At 40.6% G+C, this 25,326-nt stretch overlaps 1 protein-coding gene across 3 annotated transcripts in view; it reads right to left on the bottom strand.

Annotated features, from left to right (window-relative positions):
• JMY (junction mediating and regulatory protein, p53 cofactor) overlaps positions 1–19,062 on the bottom strand; it is a 75,559-nt gene extending 56,497 nt beyond the window's left edge. For all 3 annotated transcript variants that reach the window (XM_061187936.1, XM_061187937.1, XM_061187938.1), the window contains exon 1: positions 17,432–19,062. In XM_061187936.1, coding sequence (XP_061043919.1) covers positions 17,432–18,472 — 1,041 coding nt within the window. In that variant the 5' untranslated portion in view covers positions 18,473–19,062. The remainder of the gene's footprint in view (positions 1–17,431) is intronic.
• Positions 19,063–25,326: the final 6,264 nt, after the last annotated feature.

The raw sequence follows: 25,326 nt of genomic DNA, 5'->3' as shown, positions 1-25,326 counted from the left end.
AAAAGCTTTTGCACAGTTAACCATAAACAAGATGAAAAGACAACCCTCAGAATGGGAGAAAATATTTGCAAATGAAGCAACTGACACAGGATTAATCTCCAAAATAAACAGGCAGCTCATGCAGCTCAATATCAAACAAACAACCCAATCCAAATGGGCAGAAGACCTAAATAGACATTTCTCCAAAAAAGATATACAGATTGCTAACAAACACATGAAAGGATGCTCAACATCACTAATCATTAGAGAAATGCAAATCAAAACTACAATGAGGTATCACCTCACACCAGTCAGAATGGTCATCATCAAAAAATCTACAAACAATAAATGCTGGAGAGGATGTGGAGAAAAGGGAACCCTCTTGCACTGTTGGTGGGAATGTAAATTGATACAGCCACTATGGAGAACAGCATGGAGGTTCCTCAAAAAACTATAAATAGAACTACCATATGACCTAGCAATCCCACTACTGGGCATATACCCTGAGAAAACCATAATTCAAAAAGAGTCATGTACCACAATGTTCATTGCAGCTCTATTTACAATAGCCAGGACATGGAAGCAACCTAAGTGTCCATCAACAGGTGAATGAATAAAGAAGATGTGGCACATATATACAATGGAATATTACTCAGCCATAAAAAGAAACGAAATTGGGTCATTTGTAGCAAGGTGGATGGACCTAGAGTCTGTCATACAGAGTGAAGTAAGTCAGAAAGAGAAAAACAAATACAGTATGCTAACACATATATATGGAATCTAAAAAAAAAGGTTCTGAAGAACCTAGGGGCAGGACAAGAATAAAGACGCAGACATAGAGAATGGACATGAGGACACAGGGAGGAGGGAGGGTAAGCTGGGACAAAGTGAGAGAGTGGCATGGACATATATACACTACCAAATGTAAAATAGATAGCTAGTGGGAAGCAGCCGCATAGTACAGGGAGATCAGCTCGGTGCTTTGTGTCCACCTAGAGGTGTGGGATAGGGAGGGTGTGAAGGAGATGTAAGAGGGAGGAGATATGGAGATGTATGTATATGTATAGCTGATTCACTTTGTTAAAGCAGTGAATAACAGAAACTAACACACCATTGTAAAGCAATTATACTCAAGTAACGATGTTAAAAAATAAAGTTTACATGGAAAAATAAGAGAATAAAATAGCAAAAAAAATAATTTTTGTTTTGGCTGTGCTGTGAGGCATGTGGGATCTAACAGTTCCCCAACCAGGGATCAAACCCGTGCCCCCTGCATTGGAAGCATGGAGTCTTAACCACTGTACCGCCAGTGAAGTCCCCCCCCGCCCCAAATTTTTTATAAAGAGTAATTGTGGAGAAAGGCAATGGCCTACCAGGTAGTATAAATATCTAATATAAGCACCAAGTACAATGAAGTAGTCAAGTGTTCAGATATATGAAAGTTTACTGCACAATAAGCATGAATCATTCAAGAAATGTTTGTGATAATTGTCATTTAGTCAGGAATAAAAAAAAGTTGGATTCCCACATTATTCCTTACACCAAAATAAATTAAAGCAGTGTCAACAATTTAAATGCAAACAACAAAATCATCTGGCTACAGACAAAAAAAACTAAATCAAGAAACAAATAACAATGTGAAAAATATTTGCAATATAGACAATTTCCAAGATCAAAACAAACCAAACAACAAATAGTTAAAAAATGGAATCAGTGAGTTCACAGAAATTACTTCTGACCAAATGAAGACTCATTCATACCTCAAAATAAATCACAAACTGAAACTTTTCATGGATAAGATCAAAAGGTTTTGAAAATACAGTCTTGTGTTTAAAAGGATACAGAAACATATAGCAACCTCCTCCTTTTGTTTGAAAAAGTGTAAATTGATACATCCTCTACAGAAAGCAATTTTAACAAAATGCATATTTCTCTTTGACCCAGCAATTCCTCTTACAGAATTTTATCCTGTAGATATACATGCACATGTACGAAAAGATATGCTATTTCAACAGCAAAAGATCAGGAAAAACCTACATATCAAACCAAATCGATTCAATGGAGCATTATCTAGCAACTGGAAGAAATACTGTTTATTAAGAGAAAAAAAAAAAACAAGATGTATATAACATGCTACCATTTGAGTTGTTTAAAGACGGAAAATAGGACATATATATACTCTGTGTCTTTGTACATGTAACTGAATCTGCAAGACACACAAGAAACTTACGGGTGACTGCCTCTGAGGTGCCTCTGAAGAGATGAGGAGATGGGGGAAGGAGTTGGGTTTACATTCCACTTTTCAACCATGATCTATCAAGTAAATACACTCTTTTTTTAAAAGGTAAGTCGTATACTCTATTTCTTCTTTACTCTCCCACCCCAAAAGTATCCTGGCTTACACATCAAAAAAGGAAAATTAAATTATCCTCCTTGCCCCAATATCCAAAACTACACAAATAACTTTTTACTAAAGTATGAGAAATATAAAAATGATACACGCTTCTCTTCCTTTGCTCACCTACTTATTATTCATAAGTAGCTAAGTCATGTGTTAAGTCATCTATTTTAAGCTACAATTGAAAAGGAGGATTATGAAAGTAATAGCAGCTGTGTGAATAATCAATTTCTAATCACGACACTCTTCTCAAGTCCCAGAAATCAGTTCTAACTCGTGGCAAAGGTGCTCACCTCCACCATAGCTTAACACCAACGCTGCAGCACATCAGAAATAAAGTAACCAGATTAAGGAAGAACAGGACAAGAAAATGGGGGGGTGGGGGTGAGGTGAGTGTATAATAGCAGCAAAACAATGGTAATCTTTACAATGAATTATGAACTTTTTTTTTTTTTGGCCACGCCTTGCAGCTTGTGGGATCTTCGTCCCCCCATCAGAGATCGAACCCGAACCCTCAGCAGTGAAAGCACGGAGTCCTAGCCACTGGACCTCCAGGGAATTCCCTAAACTATCTTTTTATAGTTTTAATAAAGGCAATAATTCTCTCCTTGCAAGAAAATGTACATTCACAGAAGCCCTTTATTTTTTATTCCACTTGAAAATGGAACATTTACGTTGATTTTCTACCGAGTCCTAGGAATAGCAAAACTGTTAAAAGAATGAGAAAAAACCCAACATGGTAGCAACGTCTCTCAATAATAAATTTCCCCGAGCCATTTACAAGCACTCAAATGACAGGATTCATCAGTAAGACAATCCTCAAATACTAAGCTTCTTTGAGCTCTTCTTACAGAGACACTGAAGTAAATATAACGCACCAAACAGTTTAGATACTATTTTGTACCAACACAAAAACATCAAGTCACTATATGCTTGTTAATTAAATCATAATAAGACTCTACACAGACATGCAACCACAAGAAAGAAAATCAGTTATTCTATTCAAATATTAACATTTATTTATTTCCCAAATGCCTTTGATCAACAGAGCAGTACTTCTGCGAAGCTATTATGAACCAACTAAACTTAATACTCCTGCAGAGAAGCTCAAGGCATCTCACCTAACACTGCTAATTTATTAATTTGTCTTCTTTGCTATAAAGTTTCATGTTTTTCTAACATTCGATTACCTAAAAACCAATTATAGCTTCAATTGGCAATCTATTTTAATCTATGGATCCGAAAATAATCTTAAAGGAAATGTATTTTTAAATGTCAAAAGATGCAATTTACTAAGCATTAGACTGTTTAGTCTAAACCATTTCCTATAATCTCTGATAAAAGAATTCAACTGTAAAATATAATCACAACCTGTTATAGTAACGTATTTAATTTTCTATTTTGCTAACCAAGGCTGACTAAATCCAGGGACTAAATAAACTGAACTGTGGCTATTTGCAGGTTATGAACTGTGAAATGTAAAAGGTGCTATAAATAATACACACAAGAAAGAGTACAAAGAAATTGGAAAGAGAGACAGCTTGCTTAGGATTAAGGATGTTTGGGATGTACAGGGAAGGCCTGAATTTAAAATGGAGAAAATGCTGTTTGCTAATTTGAGAAGATTCATTGACGGACACAAACGGGTCAGAATGCAGATGGATCTGAGAATACAACATGCCTGCAAAGGATGATTTCAGAAGGGCTCAACTGCACCCAATACAATATAGAGATGCTCACTACAGGATGCAGAGGAAAGGAGGACAGGCGGGAACGGGGGCTGAAAGTAAAGAGCTGAATTATTTGTTTCCAAATCTGACACATCTCTGATGCAATTTTAGAAAGTTATTGTGCTCTACTGATTCACTTAAAAGAAATGAAGCAGAATTACATAAAGCATTAATTAAATATATTAGCCTAATAAGTAGAACACTTCTCCCCTACCCTTCTTTCTAGCTTTCCTAATGGACACCTTTTTTGCCTCCCCTGATCTACCCTGATAAAAACTAAGCTTTTAACCTACACTGATTTTTGAAACAAAGCTCTGCTTATTGCAAAATTTCTCTAGGGCAAGGACCCACAACTTTCATCAGGCTGTTAAAGGAGGCAGTGACAACAGCTTTTAAATAATTTCTTTCAAGACTCCCCATAACCACTGCAACAGAGAAAGTACAAAACTACCTTGTGCCATTTACTCCCTTCCCTAGTCCTATTCAACTTGGCTTCTAACCCAGTGAAAAGTTACAAATACAGGAGAGAAAAAGAATGCACCTCCTGTGCTTAACTGTGGAGTCCCCATCCTGTACCGTGCCAATCAGAGTTAGTTCTACAGTCCTCTTTCTGACTTCACGATTATAGGACTGCCACTATCCTTGAAGATCCTAGAATAATTTCTGAAGTCCTAGGTATAAAATTTAGAAGCTAAACTCTCTCCCGAGCAGAGTTTTATAACTTTCTTCCTACTTGAATGTGTCAAACCCCACAGAGTGCCTCATTTTTTTCCCTTAATTAAGATGTTAAGGGACTTCCCTGGTGGTCCAGTGATTAAAGACTCTGTGCTTCCACTGCACAGGGCGCAGGTTTGATCTCTGGTCTGGGAACTAAGATCCCACATGCCTCGCAGTACAGCCGGGGGAAAAAAAAAAAAAAAAGATGTTTAGGACTTCCCTGGTGGTGCAGTGGTTAAGAATCCGCCTGCCAATGCAGGGAACACGGGTTCGATCCCTGGTCCAGGAAGATCCCACATGCCACAGAGCAACTAAGTCCGTGCGCCACAACTACTGAGCCCATGCTCCGCAACTACTGACGTCCCCCATGAGCTCTAGGGGCCCGCGAGCCACAACTACTGAAGCCCTCGCGCCTAGAACCCGTGCTCCGCAGCAAGAGAAGCCAACGCAATGAGAAGCGCGCGCACCGCAACGAAGAGTAGCCCCCGCTCGCAGTAACTAGAGAAAGCCCGCGCCCAGCAACGAAGACCCAACAGAGCCAAAAAAAAAAGATGTTTAAGAAGCAACATAAAAATCTACAAATAATATCATCATTAATTATTAAGACATGCAAACAATTATCTGTTTGTGGAAAAGGGTGACTCAAGACTAGCAATGAGGTGCTCAGATGGGAGAGGCCTATCCCAGCAATGAAATTGGATCTGTGGCCCTAGGAACTGCCCTTAGGTCTAGGTGACTTGTTTCCCCAACTGTCAAGTAAGGACCAATGCCACACACATTTTCCACATTCACAAAGCACTGCTCAACTCTGTTCTTGTTTGAATCATTTTTGTTATTTCTATGTTAATCACTGATTAATTGTCAACAACTGTTAATGCTGAAATCCAATTTTAGAAAGTGTCAGGACTACTGACAGTAATGACCCATTCTGATATTTTAAAAATTGGTTTTCAGATTCTTTACTTCATAGGTGAGTGGCAGATTTGATTTCATTTTACTCCTGGGGAGGAGACACCTTTAATTAAAATGTTAGGTACATGTATACATATCATACACAGAAACCAGCTTTATAACATATCAAAGAACATCTACCGAGCACCTGCTGTGTACAGAAACACTGGGGAATTCAGGCATTAGAAAAGAATAACAACAAAACCCATCTCTGTCTCCTGGTTAAATGCATTTTAAAGGGTAAAAGGGGTCCATAAGGAGAAAAACCAGGGCAGCAGTTATGGATGATATGAACCGTATGTAACATAAGGCCTCTCTGATCTCTGAATTTCTGACAGCAAGTCCTCTGGTTTCTGACAGTGGTCAGAAATGACTTTCTTCAGGAAGGGCACCTGACCTGGCCCTGGAAAGAAGGGTGGAACTTAGACAAAAAAAGGACAACATGGGTGGGGTGGGTGTCCTATACAATGGAGCATGGTGTACAGTGAGTTCAGTGAATAATGGGTAAAAGGGCTTGACTAGAATAATGAAAGGTTCACGGAGAGCAGAGAAAGAGATAAGAGACTGGCAAGCTAACCAAAATATGCATGACTCTGAATGTCAGGAATTTGGAATCTGTTCACAGGACAATGGTAAGCAATGGAAGAGTTTGGTTTGGTGTGTGTATGTTACAGCTAAAGAGTTGGGTATGAAGATATGCAAAGTAATGCTTTAAAATAGTTTGGGGGACTTCCCTGGTGGTCCAGTGGTTAAGACTTTGCCTTCCAATGCCGGGGGTGCGGGTTCGATCCCTGGTCGGGGAGCTAGGATCCCACATGCCGCCGGGCCAAAAAACCAAAACATAAAACAGAAGCAACATTGTAACAAATTCAATAAAGACTTTAAAAATGGTCCGCATCATAAAATAGTTTGGGAGCAAGGTATACAAAGGCTACAATGCAAGGAAGACACTGAAGGAGAGCTAAGGATGAAATAGTGAGATGAAATAGTCCATCCATCCAAACTATTCAAAATATTGAACAGTTTCAATATTTTCATCCTTGAAATAGTCCAAGGATGAAATAGTGAGATTAAACTAAAGTGGGTGTAGGAGCAACATGAGAAAACAGTAACCAATGCATGAATGACCCCATAGTTCTTCAGTTCTAAAATTCATATTTAACATTTCTGAATCAGTACGCATTTACAAATCAGTATGTACATATAACACAGTGATGCAGGTATAACTATTATGCCATTTTACAAAGAACCAGAGGCAAAGAACCAGAACTTGCCTAAAGTTAGGTAGCTGGTGAAAGATAGAAGTGAATCCTCCGCAGCTTAACTCAAGCTCTTAACCACTATCTTATGTGTCCCTACTCATAACCAGTCTATCACCTTTCCCTTACGTGAATGATACCAATCTTCTGGGTCTAGGAAGACTGAAAATACGATGAAATATATATACAATGGAATAATACTCAGCCATTACAAAAAATGAAATTTTGCCATTTGCAACAACATGGATGGACCTGGAGGGTATTATGCTTAGTAAAACAACTCAGAGAAGACAAACACAGTATGATATCACATATATATGGCGTCTAAAAAATAAAACAAAGGAATGAACATAACAAAAAAAAGAAACAGACTCAGAGATATAGAGAACAAACTAGTGGTTACCAGTGGGGAGAGGGAAAGGGGGATGGGAAATAGAGGTAAGGGGATTAAAAGGGACAAAGTATTACGTATAAAGTAAATAAGCTACAAGGATATACTGTACAGCAAAGGGAATATAGCTAATATTTTACAGTAAATTTTTGTTTTATATATAAATTTATTTATTTATTTTTGGCTGCATTGGGTCTTCGTTGCTGTGCGCGGGCTTTCTCTAGTTGTGGTGAGCGGGGGCTACTCTTCGTTGCGGTGCACTGGCTTCTCATTGCGGCGGCTTCTCTTGTTGCGGAGCACGGGCTCTAGGTGCGCGGGCCTCAATAGTTGTGGCACACGGGCTCAGTAGTTGTGGCTCGCAGGCTCTAGAGCGCAGGCTCAGTAGTTGTGGTGCATGGGCTTAGTTGCTCCACGGCCTGTGGGATCTTCTCGGACCAGGGATCGAACCTATGTCCCCTGCACTGGCAGGCAGATTCTTAACCACTGTGCAACCAGGGAAGTCCTACAGTAACTTTAGATGGAGTATAATCTACAAAAATTTTGAATCACTATGTTGTACACCTGAAACTAATATAATATTGAAAACCAATTATACCTCAATAAAAATAAATAAATAATAGGGTTTTTTTCCTTCAAGTTTTAGGTCTCATAAGACTCAACGTATAGAGTAAAACCTGCTCAAGAGCCAACTCCAAGGCCCTCCAGGGAGCCAGAGACCTTTTAACACACTGTTGACAAAAATCAAGCACCTCGACAGGCTTCACTGTGAGCTGGCACATAATTTCCTTCTACCAAAATAATGCATGTTCAGATATTGCTAAAGTTAATTCTTGTCCCTTCCTCTCTTAATCCTCCATTTCTTTTTTTTTTTTTAATTTTTATTTTATGTTGGAGTATGGCTGATTAACAATGTTGTGTTAGTTTCGGGTGTACAGCAAAGTGATTCAGTTATACATATAGTACATGTATCTATTCTTCAAATTCTTTTCCCATTTAGGTTATTATAGAGTACTGAGCAGAGTTCCCTGTGTTATACAGTAGATCTCTGTTGGTTATCTATATTAAATATAGCAGTGTGTACATGTCAATCCCAAACTCCCTTTCTCTAACCCTACTTGTCATAACCTTTCATTTTCACCTGGCAACCCCAATACCCAAATTCACACCACCTAATATAAAAGGGAAAAAAAGGAGGCAGGATTTCCAACTGAAAATAAATCAAGAGAGTTAACATCCTTAACTGCCTTCCTCCTCTGCCTAGCCAGAAAAATAAGATAATTATTTAGTATAGTTATGAGGGGAAGGGGAGTACAATATTAACTATTCAAAGTTATGTACCAATTGTTCGAAATGGGAATAAATAGCATGAGAAACGAGGTAGATTTCAGGTCTTACCTTAGAATACACCAAATTCCCTATTTCTACTGTGGGGGGAAAAAGTATCAGGAAATGTTTAGAGGAGAAAATAAATTTTCTTGAAAGTAAGCTATTATCACACCATCTAAACCAACTCACACTTAGCTAGCTTAATATAGAACAGAACTTACAACAGATATTTAAACATCAGTGTAACATTTATTCTTCCTGTGGTTACAGGAAAATTATTTTTATGAGTCTGTATAAGAAAGACATACGCATTCTGTCTCACATTAGAGTTTTATGTATCATACATGCACAAATTTAAATTCACCTCCTCTGGGATTACAATGTTCTCCAATGACAGACAACATTGTTGATTACAGTATATGTACATAATCAAGGTTTTCCAAAAACAGTCATCAGTCAAACACTGTTAATGTTTCTGTCCAATGATGAGACATTAACCATGTATTTCAATTTGACAAAGGCCCAAAAAAAGTCATCAGCCAGACACTGTTAATGTTTCTGTCCAACGATGAGACATTAACCATGTATTTCAATTTGACAAAGGCTAAGTTTATCAGTTAGCCTTACTCCCTTTCTACAGGGGTGAAGATAGTCTAGTGGTTAAGAAAACCAGCTGGAATCAGGCATGGATTTGAATCTGGTTCTCTTACACAGATAAGTTATCTTAGGCAAGTTTATCTAATCTCTTTGAACCTGTTTCCTCTACTGTAAAGTCCCTATCTCTTAGGTTGATATGAAGATTAATATTAATAAGAGTTAACATTTATCAAGTGTTTATTGAGTAAATGGCACTGTTCTAAGTACCTTACATAAAAGCTACTTTTAAATCACTCTATGAGGCAGCAGTATTATTCTCCTCATTTTACAGATGAGGAAGCTAAGGCACTGAGAGAATTAGGTGGGCCCAAATACATAAAGCTATTCAGTGGAGGAGCCAGGACTCAAACTCACTTGAACCCTACCTCTTAACTCCTATCAACATGCTAACGTAATGTATCAGTATTTAAATACCCCTCCACAGTGCTTGACCCACAGGAAGCATTCAATAAAAGTTAGTTATTGTGATCATTAAAAACTAGAGCCTCAGGACTTTCCTGGTCGCACAGTGGTTGAGAATCTGCCTGCCAATGCAGGGGACATGGGTTCGAGCCCTGTTCCGGGAAGATCCCACATGCCACAGAGCAACCAAGACCGTGCGCCACAACTACTGACCTTGCATGCTCAACTACTGAGCACACATGCTGCAACTACTGAAGCCCACCCGCCTAGAGCCCATGCTCCACAACGAGAAGCCAGCAGAATGAGAAGCCCATACAGCGCAACGAAGAGTAGCCCCTGCTCGCCGCAACTAGAGAAAGCCTGTGCACAGCAATGAAAACCCAACGCAGCCAAACAAATAAATTAACTAATTAATCAATCTAAAAAAAACTAGAGCCTCACATACATCTCTACATATTGGTTGCCCCAGTTATTACCCTGTTAAGAGTCAGTAAAGAGGGAACAGACTCAGATAGCAAGGTGAAGAGGAAGAATGGCTTTCAGAAGTAATTTTAGTAATTAAACATTGGTTTTGTAAGTGTAACTTTAGCAAGTTATCAAAAAAGTGATGGGAAAGCAGTTATAACAATAAAGTTCACAGGGAAAAGCACACACACAAAAAAACCCCTCAAGTAATGGTAATGAACAAAGTGAGGACTAGCAAACGAATACAAAAAACAGGCAGAAACACCACTCCTGCCTGCTTCAGTGCCCTCGTGTACTCAAAAACGAATCAGAGCTTTTTCAAAGCCTGAAGAAACTCTAGCAACATTAGAAGTGCTATGTCTTAGACAGTCACCTTACTACAGAGGGACCCAAACCTGGATACAAGCACATAAAACAAGCGGCTCAGGTCCCAACAGTTGCCACACTGTGCTTGTCAACTGCCCCGGATCCTTATGGAAGAGAAGACTGTAATTTCATTCTGCAAACATGAGATTAACGCCCACAGAGGGTAAGTGACAGCATAAGGTCAAGCAACTAGTATCACAATTATGACAAAAACACAGATTTTCCTGAGCCATGTTCAATAAGTTTTCTTTCCACTAGGCACTAATTAAGATAGTGTAGTGAGACATTTCTTAAAAAGTACCCTACCTCAACTAATTGTTAGCAGCAGGATGACTTGGTAACCAATTTTAATTAAAATTTTTTTCCTGAAGAAAATGACCATTCTTGTTTATCACTGTATTCTCCCTGTGCCTATATTACTTCATTGCACTAATAATATTTGTTGAATAAACTAAGCCCCAAGCCATCACCCTCACTGTACCCTTACAAGTTACAATAAAGCCCCAAATCATTAAATGAACTTCATTTATCCTTAAAACCACTCTCTATAAAATGTCTAGCTCACAAGGCCTATTTTTATTTCATAGCCTATTATACAAAACCTTCACTATAGTCTGAAAAGTCTATTATATGCAACTATAACTATATAAAATTTAAAATTCAAGGACAAGCATAAGGGCAATTCCCCACACTTAAGAAAACAACTCAATTTCTAGCTTTTTGCTGAATGAATCCTTCTCTGCTCCTATGCAGTTTTAGTAACTTAGATACTCTGCGTTAAGTCTACTTGGTATTAACAGTCCCCTACAAGACTGAAAAGCCAAATGAACTTCACCACCTCTATCAAAAAACAAGTAGCACCAAGAACTATTGTTCAGTCTTCATTGCCTATGCCTCTCACCCATACAGCTTAATTTTTCTCCTATGACAACTAAGGAAACTGGGTAGATTCAGAGGAGCAGATCTTGGCCTATTAATGAGTAGTAAAAAGAGCCACAGGGAAATTTCCCATTACAAAAAAATAAGCACACATACATCTAACCATCAATGGAAAGCCACCCTGTGCCTTCAAGTACCACTTCCAACAATATTCTACAATCAATAAAAGGCCAAATAAAGCAGCAACGGAGAACAGTGAGACTAAAGTTACATGTTAAGATTTTGGGAATGAAGATTGCTAATTCAACCACAACAACTGTTATGTTTGACAAACCAAACCTCCCACTCACCTTCTCCCTTCAACACATACACACACACACATACACACACACACACAATAGTACTCACATTATGAAAGTATTTGTCCAAGTTGGTCTTGTTTTAGCAAGGAGGAAACATGTCTGTGAAATATCTGGTGGGCCAGGAATCATGTGATGTTAAATGGCAAGCAGAGAAACCACCACATAAATTATTTATCAGGAAAGCTGCCATCCTGCCACCAGCCTCCATGTTTCTGTTTTACAGAAACACTAACTGAGAAACATATATTCAACTTTTTTTCTACACCTACCTTTTTTTTTTCTTCAGTAATATGACAAATGGCCAAAAGTTTATTGGGACATAGGACTGAAGAAAGAGATAAATATCTAAGTCATTATTTTAACAGTTTCCAGCTGCTAAAATAACGTTGTCTTTCATCACAACTTTCAAGAATCCCACAAAATTCATTTAGCTTCATTATCCCTTAACTGTTTTACAGTAAAAGAGCAGTTTGCACCATGTTTATGGAAATATCCAGGCAGAACAGCTCTCTCCTCTGCAACTAAGTATATTATGTCCTTCCCGAGACTGCTTCTACTATTTATACCTAATCATGCGTTGTGGCTCACTGGCCCAAAGACCAGCATCCTAGGACGCCTAAACAACTGTCATTTCTCTAATGTATACACAGATCTTCCTTGACTTACACTGGGGTTACTGCCCGATAAACCCATCATAAGTTGAAAGTATTGTAAGTCAGAACTGCATTTAATACACCTAACCCACTGAACTTTACAGCTTAGCCTAGCCTACCTTAAATATGCTCAGAACACTCACATTAGCCTACACTTGGGTAAAAATCATCTAACAAAAGCTTATTTTATAATAAAGTGTTAAATATCTCATGTAATTGATTGAATACTGTACTGAAAGTGAAAACAGAAAGGTTGTATGGGCACAGAACGGTTCTTTACCCTCGTGATCCTGTGGCTGACTGGGAGCTGCAGTGTGCTGCCCAGTGTTACAAGAGTAAGGTACCCAGAAAAGATCAAAATTTGAAATATGGTTCCTACTGAATGCGTACCACTTTCACATCATCTTAAAGCTGAACCACATTAAGTCGGGGACTGTGTGTAGTTGGGGCTTCAGCAGTGCTCTGGAGTTTTATAGCTAATCTTAGTTTTCCAGGAAAATTAGTAAAGTCATAATTGGGAAGAGGGGTGATAAATAAACAATCTTCACAGAGCTCCTTGCCCCTTCTCTTAAACAACTCAAGTCAGGAGTTGTTTATAGTCATTTTAAAATACAAAGGAAAACAGTGATTGGGCACTCTTGTCTAACATAAACCCATCCTTGCACCCTAGGCAACCTACTTCTTCTAAAACACAACGTGTGGACTATGCCCTACACTATGCCTATCATGATTAATTTGAAGTAAAACAAACAAGTTACCTTAATTTAAAAGTTCATTATTGACCTGACTAGATTTTAAATTACTGATGCCACCCTCTCATTCTCAGGAGCGGAGACTGACATCCTTTCTAATGTCATCAGGGAAACAAGGCATGTGCAGAAAAGGCCTATGTTTGGATTAGGACAAATCAAGTTTGAATCTCTGAGTTTAGTCACTCCTCAGCAGTTTAAAATTGGCCAAATCTCAACTTCTGCTTCAGTAAAATATGTATAAAACGCCACTTGTCTCAAAAGATAGAGTGGAGGATGAAAGGGGACAGGTAATGTGAAGCGCCCCAATACTTAAGTAGTGCCAATATTTACATTGCCTTGAAACAACACTTTCTGGAAGCCTCCTTTATAAGTGCCAAACACATTGTTAGGTACTTTTTCATGTCTTTAAGTCTTCAGAAATCCTTTAAGCATTTTCCCCATTTCTCTGTTTTAAAGAGGTTAAATAACTAAACAGGTCACAGAAGTGATGAGTACTAATTCAAGCCCAGATTTTTCTGACTCCAAACAGAGTACGCTCTGTCTACTGTGTGCCTTACATGGCACTTTTGAAAACACATGCTTCTCTCAGTGGTTTCAACTGGAAAAGTTAGAATTGAGCAGTTTTATAAACATCATAAATTCCAAAGTGAACAATGATTTTTAGATTTTAATCAAGCCTACCATCATAGTTAAGGTTTACTATCTAAAGGACCACAATCATTTCAATAGTTGTCCTTATACTGAAACCATTATTTACAAAATCCACGTCATCAAAGGTAAACCACAGTATGGCTTATAATATGATACTTAGCTTTAACCAACAACCAAGGCTACTACTGAAACCATTCCAAGAGGTCTTGGTGGCACTTGATTCATTCAGGGATTTAGTGCTTGCTATATAAATAGCACTACTTACAGTAAATCCTTGTAAAAGTCCAAGACAAGCCTACCATGTAATAAATTTCACATTTCATTTGTACTCAAGATTAAAGCCCTAAGTAGTATACAATCTACAATTCTTATGTTATCTAAAAATAATTTCATTAGTATTGTATAAATTGTACCACCTCACAAACTAGTCATTTGACCAAATTTGTAAACCATTAACAAAAACTTCTGGCAGAAAACTTAAGGTTTAATTCTTCAATACTCCACAAGACAGATATAGGACTGCTTCTTATAACCCCATTAAATCATAAATATATTCCAAAAATTAAATTCCAATAGAGGTTATGTCCTAAGCTTACAAAGCAGATAATTCATAATTGTGGTTTTAAGGCTCTTTTTGAAGAACACCTTTAAGCCTTTCCCTCCAAAACTGTGACTATGCCTATGCATATACAGGCGCCTATGCATTCTACTTAAGGTACTCTACATTAAAGTCCATCTATAGCTCCCCTCAATTTATAGGAAATTCACCAACCCCAGATAACAACTCCTTATTTAGGAAGTTACGTACAGTATTTACAGTTTTAAGAAATTTTTCTCCTAGTTTTTAAACAGTATGGTCCCTTGAGGAATTTACATTTATCAGCTCAAAATTTTTATTTACTCACAACTTTACATTAAAATGACACTTCTAAATCTTTTAAATTCCTGCAACACTAAAAAACAACAACAACAACAAACAATTGGTGTCCTTTGTCCACTATTATTAAGAGTGCTCACAAGATGTGTGGCCCTGAACTAGGGGTAGCAAAGAGGAGAATTCCATGATACTGTCAAGGCTGGTGACCTTGAGAAGTTTACAGTCTCGTTGTACAGTCTATTTAAAAAAAAAAAAAAACCCTCCTTCCACAATTTACTGACCATTTTGCACAAATAGGTGTGGTCTCTAAACTGAAACCTTTAAATGGATAGGAAAAGGAAGACTGTAGAAAAAAGAACCGGAAAACAGATTCAGAGAAATTAAAGGAAAAACATGACCAAAGGATCAAATTTTCCAGCAACACATACCTAAGAATATGTTTGATTTACCACATATACCTAGTTTTTAAAAACCTATAGCCAATTCCACAAGAATTGTGGAACTGGGAATTAAAAAAAAAAAAAAGATTTAGACATAATTACTAACTCAATAGAATTGATAAAACAAAAATGACACAACTTCTACAACGATTTTACCTAAAAAAATGGTACTGCAAACTATTAAGACAGCAAAAGATTTAAGCAGATGGGGAAGAAAAAAATATATGGCAGTTACGCTATACACTCCCACTGTCACGCACATGGCAGACATCACTAATTAATCATGCAATCCTTTCCCCCTACTGAGCTTAATTTCTTCCAAAATAACCTTCCAGTAGAAATCAGGGTGGGCATTTTAACTGAAACTATTTTTTGTCCTTGATAGCTATTTTTCAAATACTGTTCAACTAAGCGAAGAACCAAAAATTTGTGTATTTAATGTTCAATGCATTTATAATAGACTTCATTTAGAGTTTTTCCCAAAACAAAATACTCCTTAAAAGTTTAAATTTTCTCTGTTGAAGAGAATAAAACATTATGGTCAATATAACCTTAATTAGGAAAAATACTCTTTTTCAAAAAAGTACATGAGTTCTAGAAAACTTTAACTATATTTTTCAGCAGCCTTCGTTTTTGACCCAGTTTGAATGAAATAACCAGAAAGAATTATTTTTTCTGAGTATCAGTAAAGTTAAAAGCAGACATACCTACATCATTCAGGGATTAAAAAATAGAAAGTTTAAAAAAAAGGATAATATATACCTGTAAAATGAATAAGTGAAAGAAGCACTAACTTTGTCCTTGCAGTTTAAAAGAAATACCGGTCACTATTAAAACTCTAAAGAGAATGTGACCATTTTAAGATTTGTCACTTCCTTCCAGAAAGGATTCAAGGTAGAACACAGACTCCAGAAGTAAAATGATAAAAAGGGAAATAAAAAGAGATTCCTGGAACTACAGGATCATACTATGATGGGTGATGTTTAACATAAAGTAAACTAACAGAAGTCAAAACCTAGATTCACTCTAAGTTTTAAGAGAGCACTGTGGGATAAGTGATAAAGTATTATTTCCTAAATCCTTAAGTCTAACAAAGACCTCGTAATATTCTATGAAGAAACCAGAAGGCTCCAGCTTTGTAGCACTAATAGCAGGATTCAAGTAGTACATAAACATAGGCAAGGCTGACAGATGACAACACAATGTGAGCAATATAAACATGATAAAAGGGGGCATTTCCCCACCTCAACTCCAACCTCAACTGATACTAATACTAAAAATAATAAATTGCTTTGAAAACGAGAGTACTTCTTTAGTAGTTTTTTCGGCAGAAGCTGATAAGTACACATGACCTCAAATTATACGTATCTTTTCCACATCGTAGAGCTCCCTGTGTATAACCATTCAGACCTTTTCCCATTGTTTCCTGTTATTTTAAAGATTCGTTTGAAAAAGTGTTTGCACTACTTTTACTCCTCAAGTCCAAAAGCATAATAAACATTCCTGCCCAGGGCCTTTTTTCTGCCTAAAACAAGACTGAAACATGAGCCCTCTTTAAAGACTTGCTACATTCCTAGAGTGTGTATAAAACCTTTCAAAGTCCATTTGCATCCAATTGTCAGTAGGGGCTTTTTCATTTGGACAGGCCACTCATCTGGAGGACAATGATTTTTAAATTTGCCTAAGTTGCCAAATCACATATGGAGACAAAAAACTGACCGTTTTTACTCCATAAGACAAACCATTTTGAATAAATGAACATGACCCCAGGAAAGTAAGGTTAATAATCTGGGTAATTATTGCTGGAAACAACTTCAGGGACAAAGAGAAACGCTCATTTAGCTTATATTTATGGGACAGCTTTCTGCTAAACGGCTTTAATCTTATTACCAGTACTTAGTAGCAAACAGAGCACTTTATAGAATCTATGTGATAAGTGGGAGGCGGAAATCTAAAGACTTATCAAAGTTCCTTCAGAGGGCAAATTAAGGAAAGCCACGGTTTTCCCCACTACTGAAAGGAATAAAGGGGGAGAGATAGGTCAGGAACCATTCCTTTTCCCTTGTCTAACTAGAAACACAAGCGCCCCAAATGCGCACAGCCTAGACCGAGGCTCCAGCCTCCGGCAGTGAGGAGGAACCAAAAGCGATGAGTGGAGCCCAGACTACGTTCTTACCTCCTGGATGCGCTTCCTGGCCCGCTGAAGCACTTCTTCGTAGCCCTTCTGCCGCAGCTCGCTAAGGCTTTCGTAATACTCCTCCGGGTCATCGGTCTCGGTGAAGAGTACCTGGGAGAGGATCTTCCAGCCACAGGTGTCCAGGCCATGACCCAGGTAAACCTGTAGCTGGTAACACAGCGTGTCGATCTCTTGCTCGGTCATCTCCGGGGCGCCCCCGAACAGCACCGTCCACATGCCCGAGGGCTCCTCGGGGAACACAGGCAGGCACGGCTCCAGCTGCGAGTTCACGGAGCACAGCTGCTGGTGCACCGCGCGCAGATCCTGGAAGGAAAAGAGCCCGGCCCAGCTGCACTCCTCGGCCGGGGACTCCAGCTCGGCGGCGGGCTGCGGCTGCCCAGCGTCCGAGAGCGCCAGCGCCGCCGGGTCCGCGTCGTCCTCCCTCACCATTTCCAGCACCTCGATCTCCTCGGTGACCGTCCCGCAGGCGCTCACTACCCGCACCGACGACACCGGGGCCTCCTTGGGCGCCGGCGGGGCTGCCGCAGCGGCGGCCCCCGCCACATCCCTGCCTCCAGATGTCCTCCGGACCGGGCTGGAGTTGGCCCGCACTGGGCTCCGGAGAGGGCTCTCCGCCCCTTTGCCGGCCGAACTCCGCAGCAGTGGGTCCCCCCGAAGGCTGCACGCGCTCCGCGGAGAGCCTCCCTCCGCCCAGGCCAGGCGCCTCCGGGACCCGGGGCTCCTGCCCAGAGTCGCTGAGGCAGTGGCCTCGGGGCGACCCTTGCCCGCCGGGCTGCCCGGCCCCCGGGTCCCGTCGGACGCGGGTGCGCCAGGCTCAGCGCCCCCTCGCGCCCCCGCCTGCTCCCGGGTGCCGCTCCTCTGCCTCTGGGCCGTCCGGTTGTGGCAGGTTATGGCAAACTTGCCCTCAATCTCGTTCCAGGCTACGATGAAGACGAACTTGTGCTTCTCGCGCTCGTCGAACACATGGGGCCGCACGGCCACCCAGTCCGACTCGAGCGTCTCCTCGAGCGCGAACGACATGGTGGCTCCGGCGCCAGGCCGCGGGGAAGGCGCCGCCGGCCCTGCCCGCCCGAGGACTCACCGGCTGACTGCACCGCGCCCTCAGCTCACCCTCGCCGGGAGCCTTCAGCCATCTTAGCGCGCCGGCCGGCTCTCCCCGCTCGCTCGCCCGGCTCTTCGCACTCGCACCCGCCGCGCTCCTTTGTGGTGCGGCTCGCGGGAAAGACAATACGCGTCGCAGGAGCAGGTAGTTCACATGGTCACGTGCGGCCGGATCTGTTTACAAGCCCTGCGCTGCGGCAGCGCCTCGCGCCCGCCCGGGCCGCCCCCCGAGCGAGGCCGCGGTGCTGCGTCTGCGGCGCTCCGGAGGTGAGGCGCGGGTTGCCTGGCGCCGGGCAGGCGGGTAGGTGGTCGGGACCGGGGGCTTGTGAGCCTCCGCCGCTCGCCCGGACCGATCTCCCCGCCCCTCCTCCTCTTCTTCCCGACCCACTGGAGCCGGCGTGACGGAGGGACGCGTCTCCTAAACTCTGCGCCTCAGTATCGCCACAATGTTGCCATTCGGCTGCTGACGTCGCGGCTCCACGAGGGACGTAAACACGGGCACGTGCCGCACGCTGGTGACGCGGCGGCGGAGGCGCGCACACCCCGCTCGCGCGCGTCGGCCCCGCCCCTCTGCGTCTCCCGCCCCCGCCTTCTCGCGGCCGCGCGCCTGAGTCTTTCCTTCCTCCGACTCAGCCTCTTTCTCCGGCGGTCTGGAGCCAGTGACCCGCATGCAGAGAGAGAGGCAGGTGTACCCTGCGGGACAGGTGGCCTCCGAACCCAGGAAAAGAGGAACGAAGGTGGAGGAGCTGAGAATTTTTGAACTCCAGTCATTCAAATGTACCCTCAGGTGTAAATTTTCCTCCATCCGCCCGGAGGGGTAACTCCTATATTCAGAAAGTAGTCCGTAACGTTATGTGAACTATGTGCTAAACTTTATTGGGATCCCCTAGACTATTGGGTTCTCTCCTAGTACCCTTGCGATACAGTTTAAGATATGAAAGGAAGGTGTCTGAAGACAACCCAGTAGAACTCCAAAACAAAATAAAATTAAATGAAAATTCAGTCATGTCCCAATAGTATGAATGTTTACATCTGGGTTCATCAGTGTTTTATTGCTTCAGGATTCATCATTGTGTGCTGTTCTGTGAACCTCGTTGTGAGATCACTGACTTGAGTCTTTTGAAACAGTATTCAATTATGAGTTACCAGAATGCACATACCAAAAAAAAAAAAATCATGTAAATCTGAAGAATTCTGTTCATACTGAACTATGATGAAACACATTCTTAAAATTGCCTAGTGGATCTTATAATCTAGTTTATATTATTGGCATTCTTTTTTCCTGCTAGTATCCAATTCATATTGCAGGTATTCTGCATTCACAGTAAAGTACAATGGGAATTATTTGTTACTTTTATCCATATTTCTAAAATACATGCGAGACCGTTTGGATTAACCTGGCATTGTTAGCCATACTTACTTCAGTATTGTCCTGACATCTGAATAAACAGCCAAAAGCTTTAGTCCTGTCACTCAGCTGGACATTTTAGACCTGTAGATCTGCTCTGACCAAAAAAAAATTGGGGGCACTTTGGGCAGGGCAGGATGAGCGAAAAGGGAAAAGGACTGGTTTTTAAACCTTTTTACAGTTCTTTATGTGAACCATAAATTTTCAAAGCTTGTAACTGAACTTGTGGCAACTCTCAAATGCAAATCAGAAATAACACCTTTTGAAAGGCAGGAAGAAAGAGAGAAAAGCCATTGCAAATCTGTATCACCAGCTAAGCAAACAATAGCACGTTATAGAAAATTTTACTCTTTTCTGTGGAAAAGTTACTACTAACAGTTTTTCTGATAAAAAGTGATGAGATAATTGTAGCTCTCTTCTTATAATACATTATAGATAAGTATAAATACTAAGAATGAATGCCAAAAGAATATGTTTATGGGAAGTATTTTTATTTACATGTATATTAAAATTGCAATATTTATCCACAACATGTCTTATGTCTTATAGTGCTAGAGAAAAATTGTTTGTGTTCACACAGGTGTTAAGTATTTTCCCCCAATACTCTGGCAACTGTGTTTTGTCAAAAAAGTTGTTTCAATGTTTCTGGTCTCCTCTATTCTCCTCTATCTTAGTAACTGTTATCCTAGAAATAAAAAAAACAAACTGAAATTCCCATGGCAGGTTACTGTAGTACTTTACAATTCTTTATTTAGGGCTATATCTGATTGTCAAGCAAGATCTCTTGAGAGTATAAATACTCCCTGGGAATAAGTAAAGCTACAAAAATCTACATTTTGACCTTGTTCCATAACCCCAGGAGACTGGGTTGTGATTCTCCCACTGGGACTTGCTGAAAACTTCACACCATATCTTTTACTACTACTGCCATCTCGAATACCATAGGGTGTGCTGGAATTTTTGTTCTAAGCGGCAGGGTTGCTTGTTCTGCAGTGAGGACCTGCTGCAGAGCCATTCTCTACTTTGAGCCCTACTCAAAGCTGGCACCTTCCACATTGCCTGATATATGAGCTGGAGCAGTTTTCCTAGGTGTGGAATGTGTTGCATCCAAAGCCCAAGGAGGCTTAACAGTCATTGTGCTTCCTTCATTGTGGTAGTGGCTGCATCATGCACCAATCTGTCCTTTACTTTGAAGGGAATGTCCTGACATACGCCTGACCATAGGATGTGCAGAAACTTTACAGAGTTGGCAAGTGCCTGAATTTTTGTAGAGTTTGTCTCCCTCCCTCTGGAGTGCATATGTCTCCAGCATGCCAGCACCCTCTTACTCATCCTGCCAGATCACCATGATGTCATCAGTGTAATGTATCAATATGATATTCTGTGATATGTCCAGGTGGTCCAGATGTCTTCAGGCTAAATTATGGCAGATGGTGGGAGAGTTAACATGGCCCTGGAGCAAAGTGTTTCTGATCTTCTTTCCTGACTAGGATAGAAAAGTACACATTCGCCAAATCAATGGCTGCATATTGAGTACCAGAGACCATACTATCTGCTGTAGCAAAGAAACTACATCTGGCTGGGCAGCTGTGATCAGGACTGTTTCTTGGTTGAGCTAGCAATAGTCTTTAGAATCCATCTGGATTCTGCAAGGACCAGACCAGCATATTAAACAGAGCTATTCTAGGGACAACCATGCCTACATCTTTAAGAGTGGCATTAATCTCTGCTATCCCCTCCAGGGTTATAGTGCTTTTGATTCACTATCTTGGTGGGAGGTAGGCAGTTTCAGATGCTTCCACTTGAACTTCCCTGCTATGATAGCTCTCATCAACAGACTCAGTGTATGGGTGACTCCAACTGCCACATATGTCAATCCCAATATGTATTTGGGGACCAGGGAAATGGGTACCAGGTGACTTAACAGACCTGGTGGACCCAGACTTTGGTCAAGACTCCACTTATTACCTGGTCCACAGAGCCCACGATGAAGTCTCTGGTTGTCAACTTAGACCCTGTCCTCAGTAGTCCTTGAAATGTCTGAGAATTTCCCTTTCCCCAGTGAACAGTCACTCAAGTACACAGCCTAGATCCCTTTGGGGAAGCACTGGGGAAATCATTATGTATTGCAGAGTTCTTTGCACTGGGACTCAGTCATCTCTTCAGTCAATGGTACCAGGTCTGAAAACTGAAAACTGGGCAAGAGACTACTTTGAGTACTTCCCTCAACCTCCCGCTCGTCCATTCTGGCTCTATTTTGACTATGTATATTAAGCAGTGTCTATTGGCTGCTCAGCTATTTTGCCCCTCGGGATGCTGTGGTTTATTAACCATCCCATAACTGTGGACATTGTGACCCTCTGACTTCTGATGGTGAAATGCTATCAATGGCCTCTATTGCTCCAGGGCCTTCTCATCCCCATTGCTATCAATGAGCCAAATTCTGTGACCACTTCTCCTGCCTTTAACCCTGGCCTACAAAGGAGAGCCACAATGAACTTCATGGGGATGCTGGGGCCCCTCTCACCAACACATTTCTAACAAACACCCTTGGTGAATGGCATATTCTTGGGACCTTGCTGGGAAACATATTTGTTCTGGCCTCACATAACATACCCATTCCAGCATTCCCACTTCCCTGAGTCTTTTATTCCCTTCCTCTTTTGTACACCATGGCAATTCAAGCATTTCAATTCAGGATCTGGGAGGCTCATTGCTTTTTCCAGGTTTCTAGGAGTCACCCTCATGGCAAGTTTTCAACATCCACTAGGGTCTTAGCTTGGATGTTAAATTCTCTCGTCCTGAGAGAGTGACCTTCAAGTCTATAAACAATGTTAGTTACCCACAGCTTTTGCATTATCAGTCTTAGGATGACAGCCCAATCTCATAACAACCCTCCACTTCCATTATCCTTATATATTATCGTTACCCTTACATTTCAAATGCCTAAATCTTCGCACCAGCCACTGGTACATGTCCACTGGTACGTTGTCCCAACTCACCCCCAGTGAAAATTTTAGAAAGAGGACTCTCACCTTTTGCCAGGGCCTCTCAGTGGCAAAAAGAAAGAAAAGCAATTGAGGGGAGCTGAGAAGGTGAACAAAATTTACATCTGATACAAATCTGCTTTCAATGTTTGACAGTACCTAAGAGTAGCATGCTTCATTAAGGACTTCAATATTTCTTTCAACCTTAAAAAAACTTTCTTAGGTATTATTACAAAAGCAACCCATGTTCATTGTAGACAAATTTAAAACTGCAGATAAACCAAAACAAGAAACTTTAAATACTACCTAGAGATACCACTTTTAAAACCTTGGTATGGATATTTTTATACTTTTTTTCTATACTTATTTACAAAAGCGAGATCCCACTGTAAATACTACTTTGTAAACTATCTTTTTCACGTAATAATGTCTCCTGAAAATGTTAATAAGTATACATCTTTGATACTGTTTTTAAAAGAATTCCATTGTGCAAGAAGCTCCTCACTCAGTCCTGAACAGATTTTTCCTCCAATTGCAGGCTGAAGTCTCATATTTATCTTCCTGCCCCTATGGAGTTGTACCACCAAATGTGTCAGAGTATAGAGACACCCTTATTCTGCAATTGTTTAATATACTCTACAATGTATAATATCCTTTAAGATATCCATCCATTTATCTGTAATTTCAAAAATCTGGACATAAGATGAGCATATACTTATGCTTAGTATTAATGGTAATTTAAATGCAAGTACAATAAAAAGTGAAAACCAGAAAAAAAAAGAATTCCATTGTGTATATTTACATAATAATGTATGTTATCAGTCCCTTCAGAACCAGATTTAAGTTGTCATCACTCACATCCTTGAGGTAAATCCTAATCCTATATCTTTATGTCCTAAATCTTTGAGCAACTACTGAATTGTTTCTCTTTTGTTCTCAATGTCCCATCTAGGGAATCCTTTGAAACCCATACCCTTAACCACAGTATTAAGATCCTCCAATAAGCAGATAGAATGATGGGATTAGATGTGTAAGAGAATTTGGAGGGAAACACCTCTAAGGGAAAAATGGGGAGGGAGCCAGAGCAAAGGGGAGAACTGGTGGTGGTGAAGGAGTGGGGAAGAAAGGAAGTTTCAATAGAAAGCATCTTGAAGTGCAGTGCAGTTTAGAGTGTTTTCTGTAGGTCAATGGGGAATCCTTAAGCCAAAGTTACCTGTCAGAGGAGTTTCGTGTTTCACAGCAACAGGCCTGCCATACTCCCCATCTCCTCAGTCAGTGGCTGGGAGCAGCCTGGAGGAAATGTGGTGGATTCATAATGCAGCAACCCGGGCTGTCAGGATTACGCTTGGAGATCTGAGATGCACGTTCTCATGGCTGCCACAAACACCATCTGTGCTTTACAAAAACTTGGTACTATTCATTCATTGATTCATGACACATCGAGTGCACAAATAGAGTACAATGTGGTGCTCACATTCTGGTAATTGGCTTCAGTTTGAGTGGATCATCACAAATAATTTTTTAGAAATTAGAAACAGAAGTAGATTTCCAGACTCTCTTGAGGAAGATCTTCAAGGTATGGCTTCATTATCTTGTTTGAAATGATTTTTCAGGATCTAAGGTAAATTCAAAGCTAAATACTAAATGGGGTTTGAGTTCTTCCTCATTGCGTAGACCCAGTCCTGTATTCATATCACTTGATGCAGATAACCTGGGTGAGTTTTACATAATAAATTAAACTAGAACCTGAAACAGTAACTGCCATTTCCAAAAAATGTTTGAGAGCGAGAACAACATACCTCTCCCAAATACATACTTACTTTCCTATCCTTCTACTTCTTTTATATATATATGGTTTGTATTAGTTTTCTATGGCTGCTTCAACAAATTACCACCAAGTTAATGACTTAAAACAACTCAAATTTATTATCTTAAGATTCTAGAGGTCAGAGGTCTGAAGTGAGTCTCACTGGGCTAAAGTCAAGTTGTCTGTGGGGCTGCGTTTCTTCTAGAGGCTCCAGGGCAGAATCCATTTCCTAGCCCTTTCCAGCTTCTAGGGGCTGCCCACATTCACAGGTGTCTAGCCTCTCCTTCCATCTTGTAAGCCAGCAATAGTGGGCCAAATTCTTCCCACAGCACATGACATTTCTTCTCAGAGGCAGATCCTGCTTCTCTTGTCACATCTCCTTTGACTCTTGACTTCTACCTCCCTCTTCCATTTTTAAGGACCTTTGTGATTATATCGGACCACAAGGATAATCCAGGATAATTTTTATGTCTGCTGATTAGCAACCTTAATTCCATCTGCAACCTTAATTCCCCTTTGCCAGGTAACCTCACATAGTCACAGTTTTGAAGATTATCATGTGGATATCTTT

The sequence above is a fragment of the Eubalaena glacialis genome, chromosome 4, assembly GCF_028564815.1.
Source record: "Eubalaena glacialis isolate mEubGla1 chromosome 4, mEubGla1.1.hap2.+ XY, whole genome shotgun sequence".
In the NCBI taxonomy this organism is placed as follows: Eukaryota; Metazoa; Chordata; class Mammalia; order Artiodactyla; family Balaenidae; genus Eubalaena; species Eubalaena glacialis.
The sequence above is the reverse complement of the archived record's forward strand: the minus strand, read 5'-3'. Positions and strand labels throughout refer to the sequence as shown.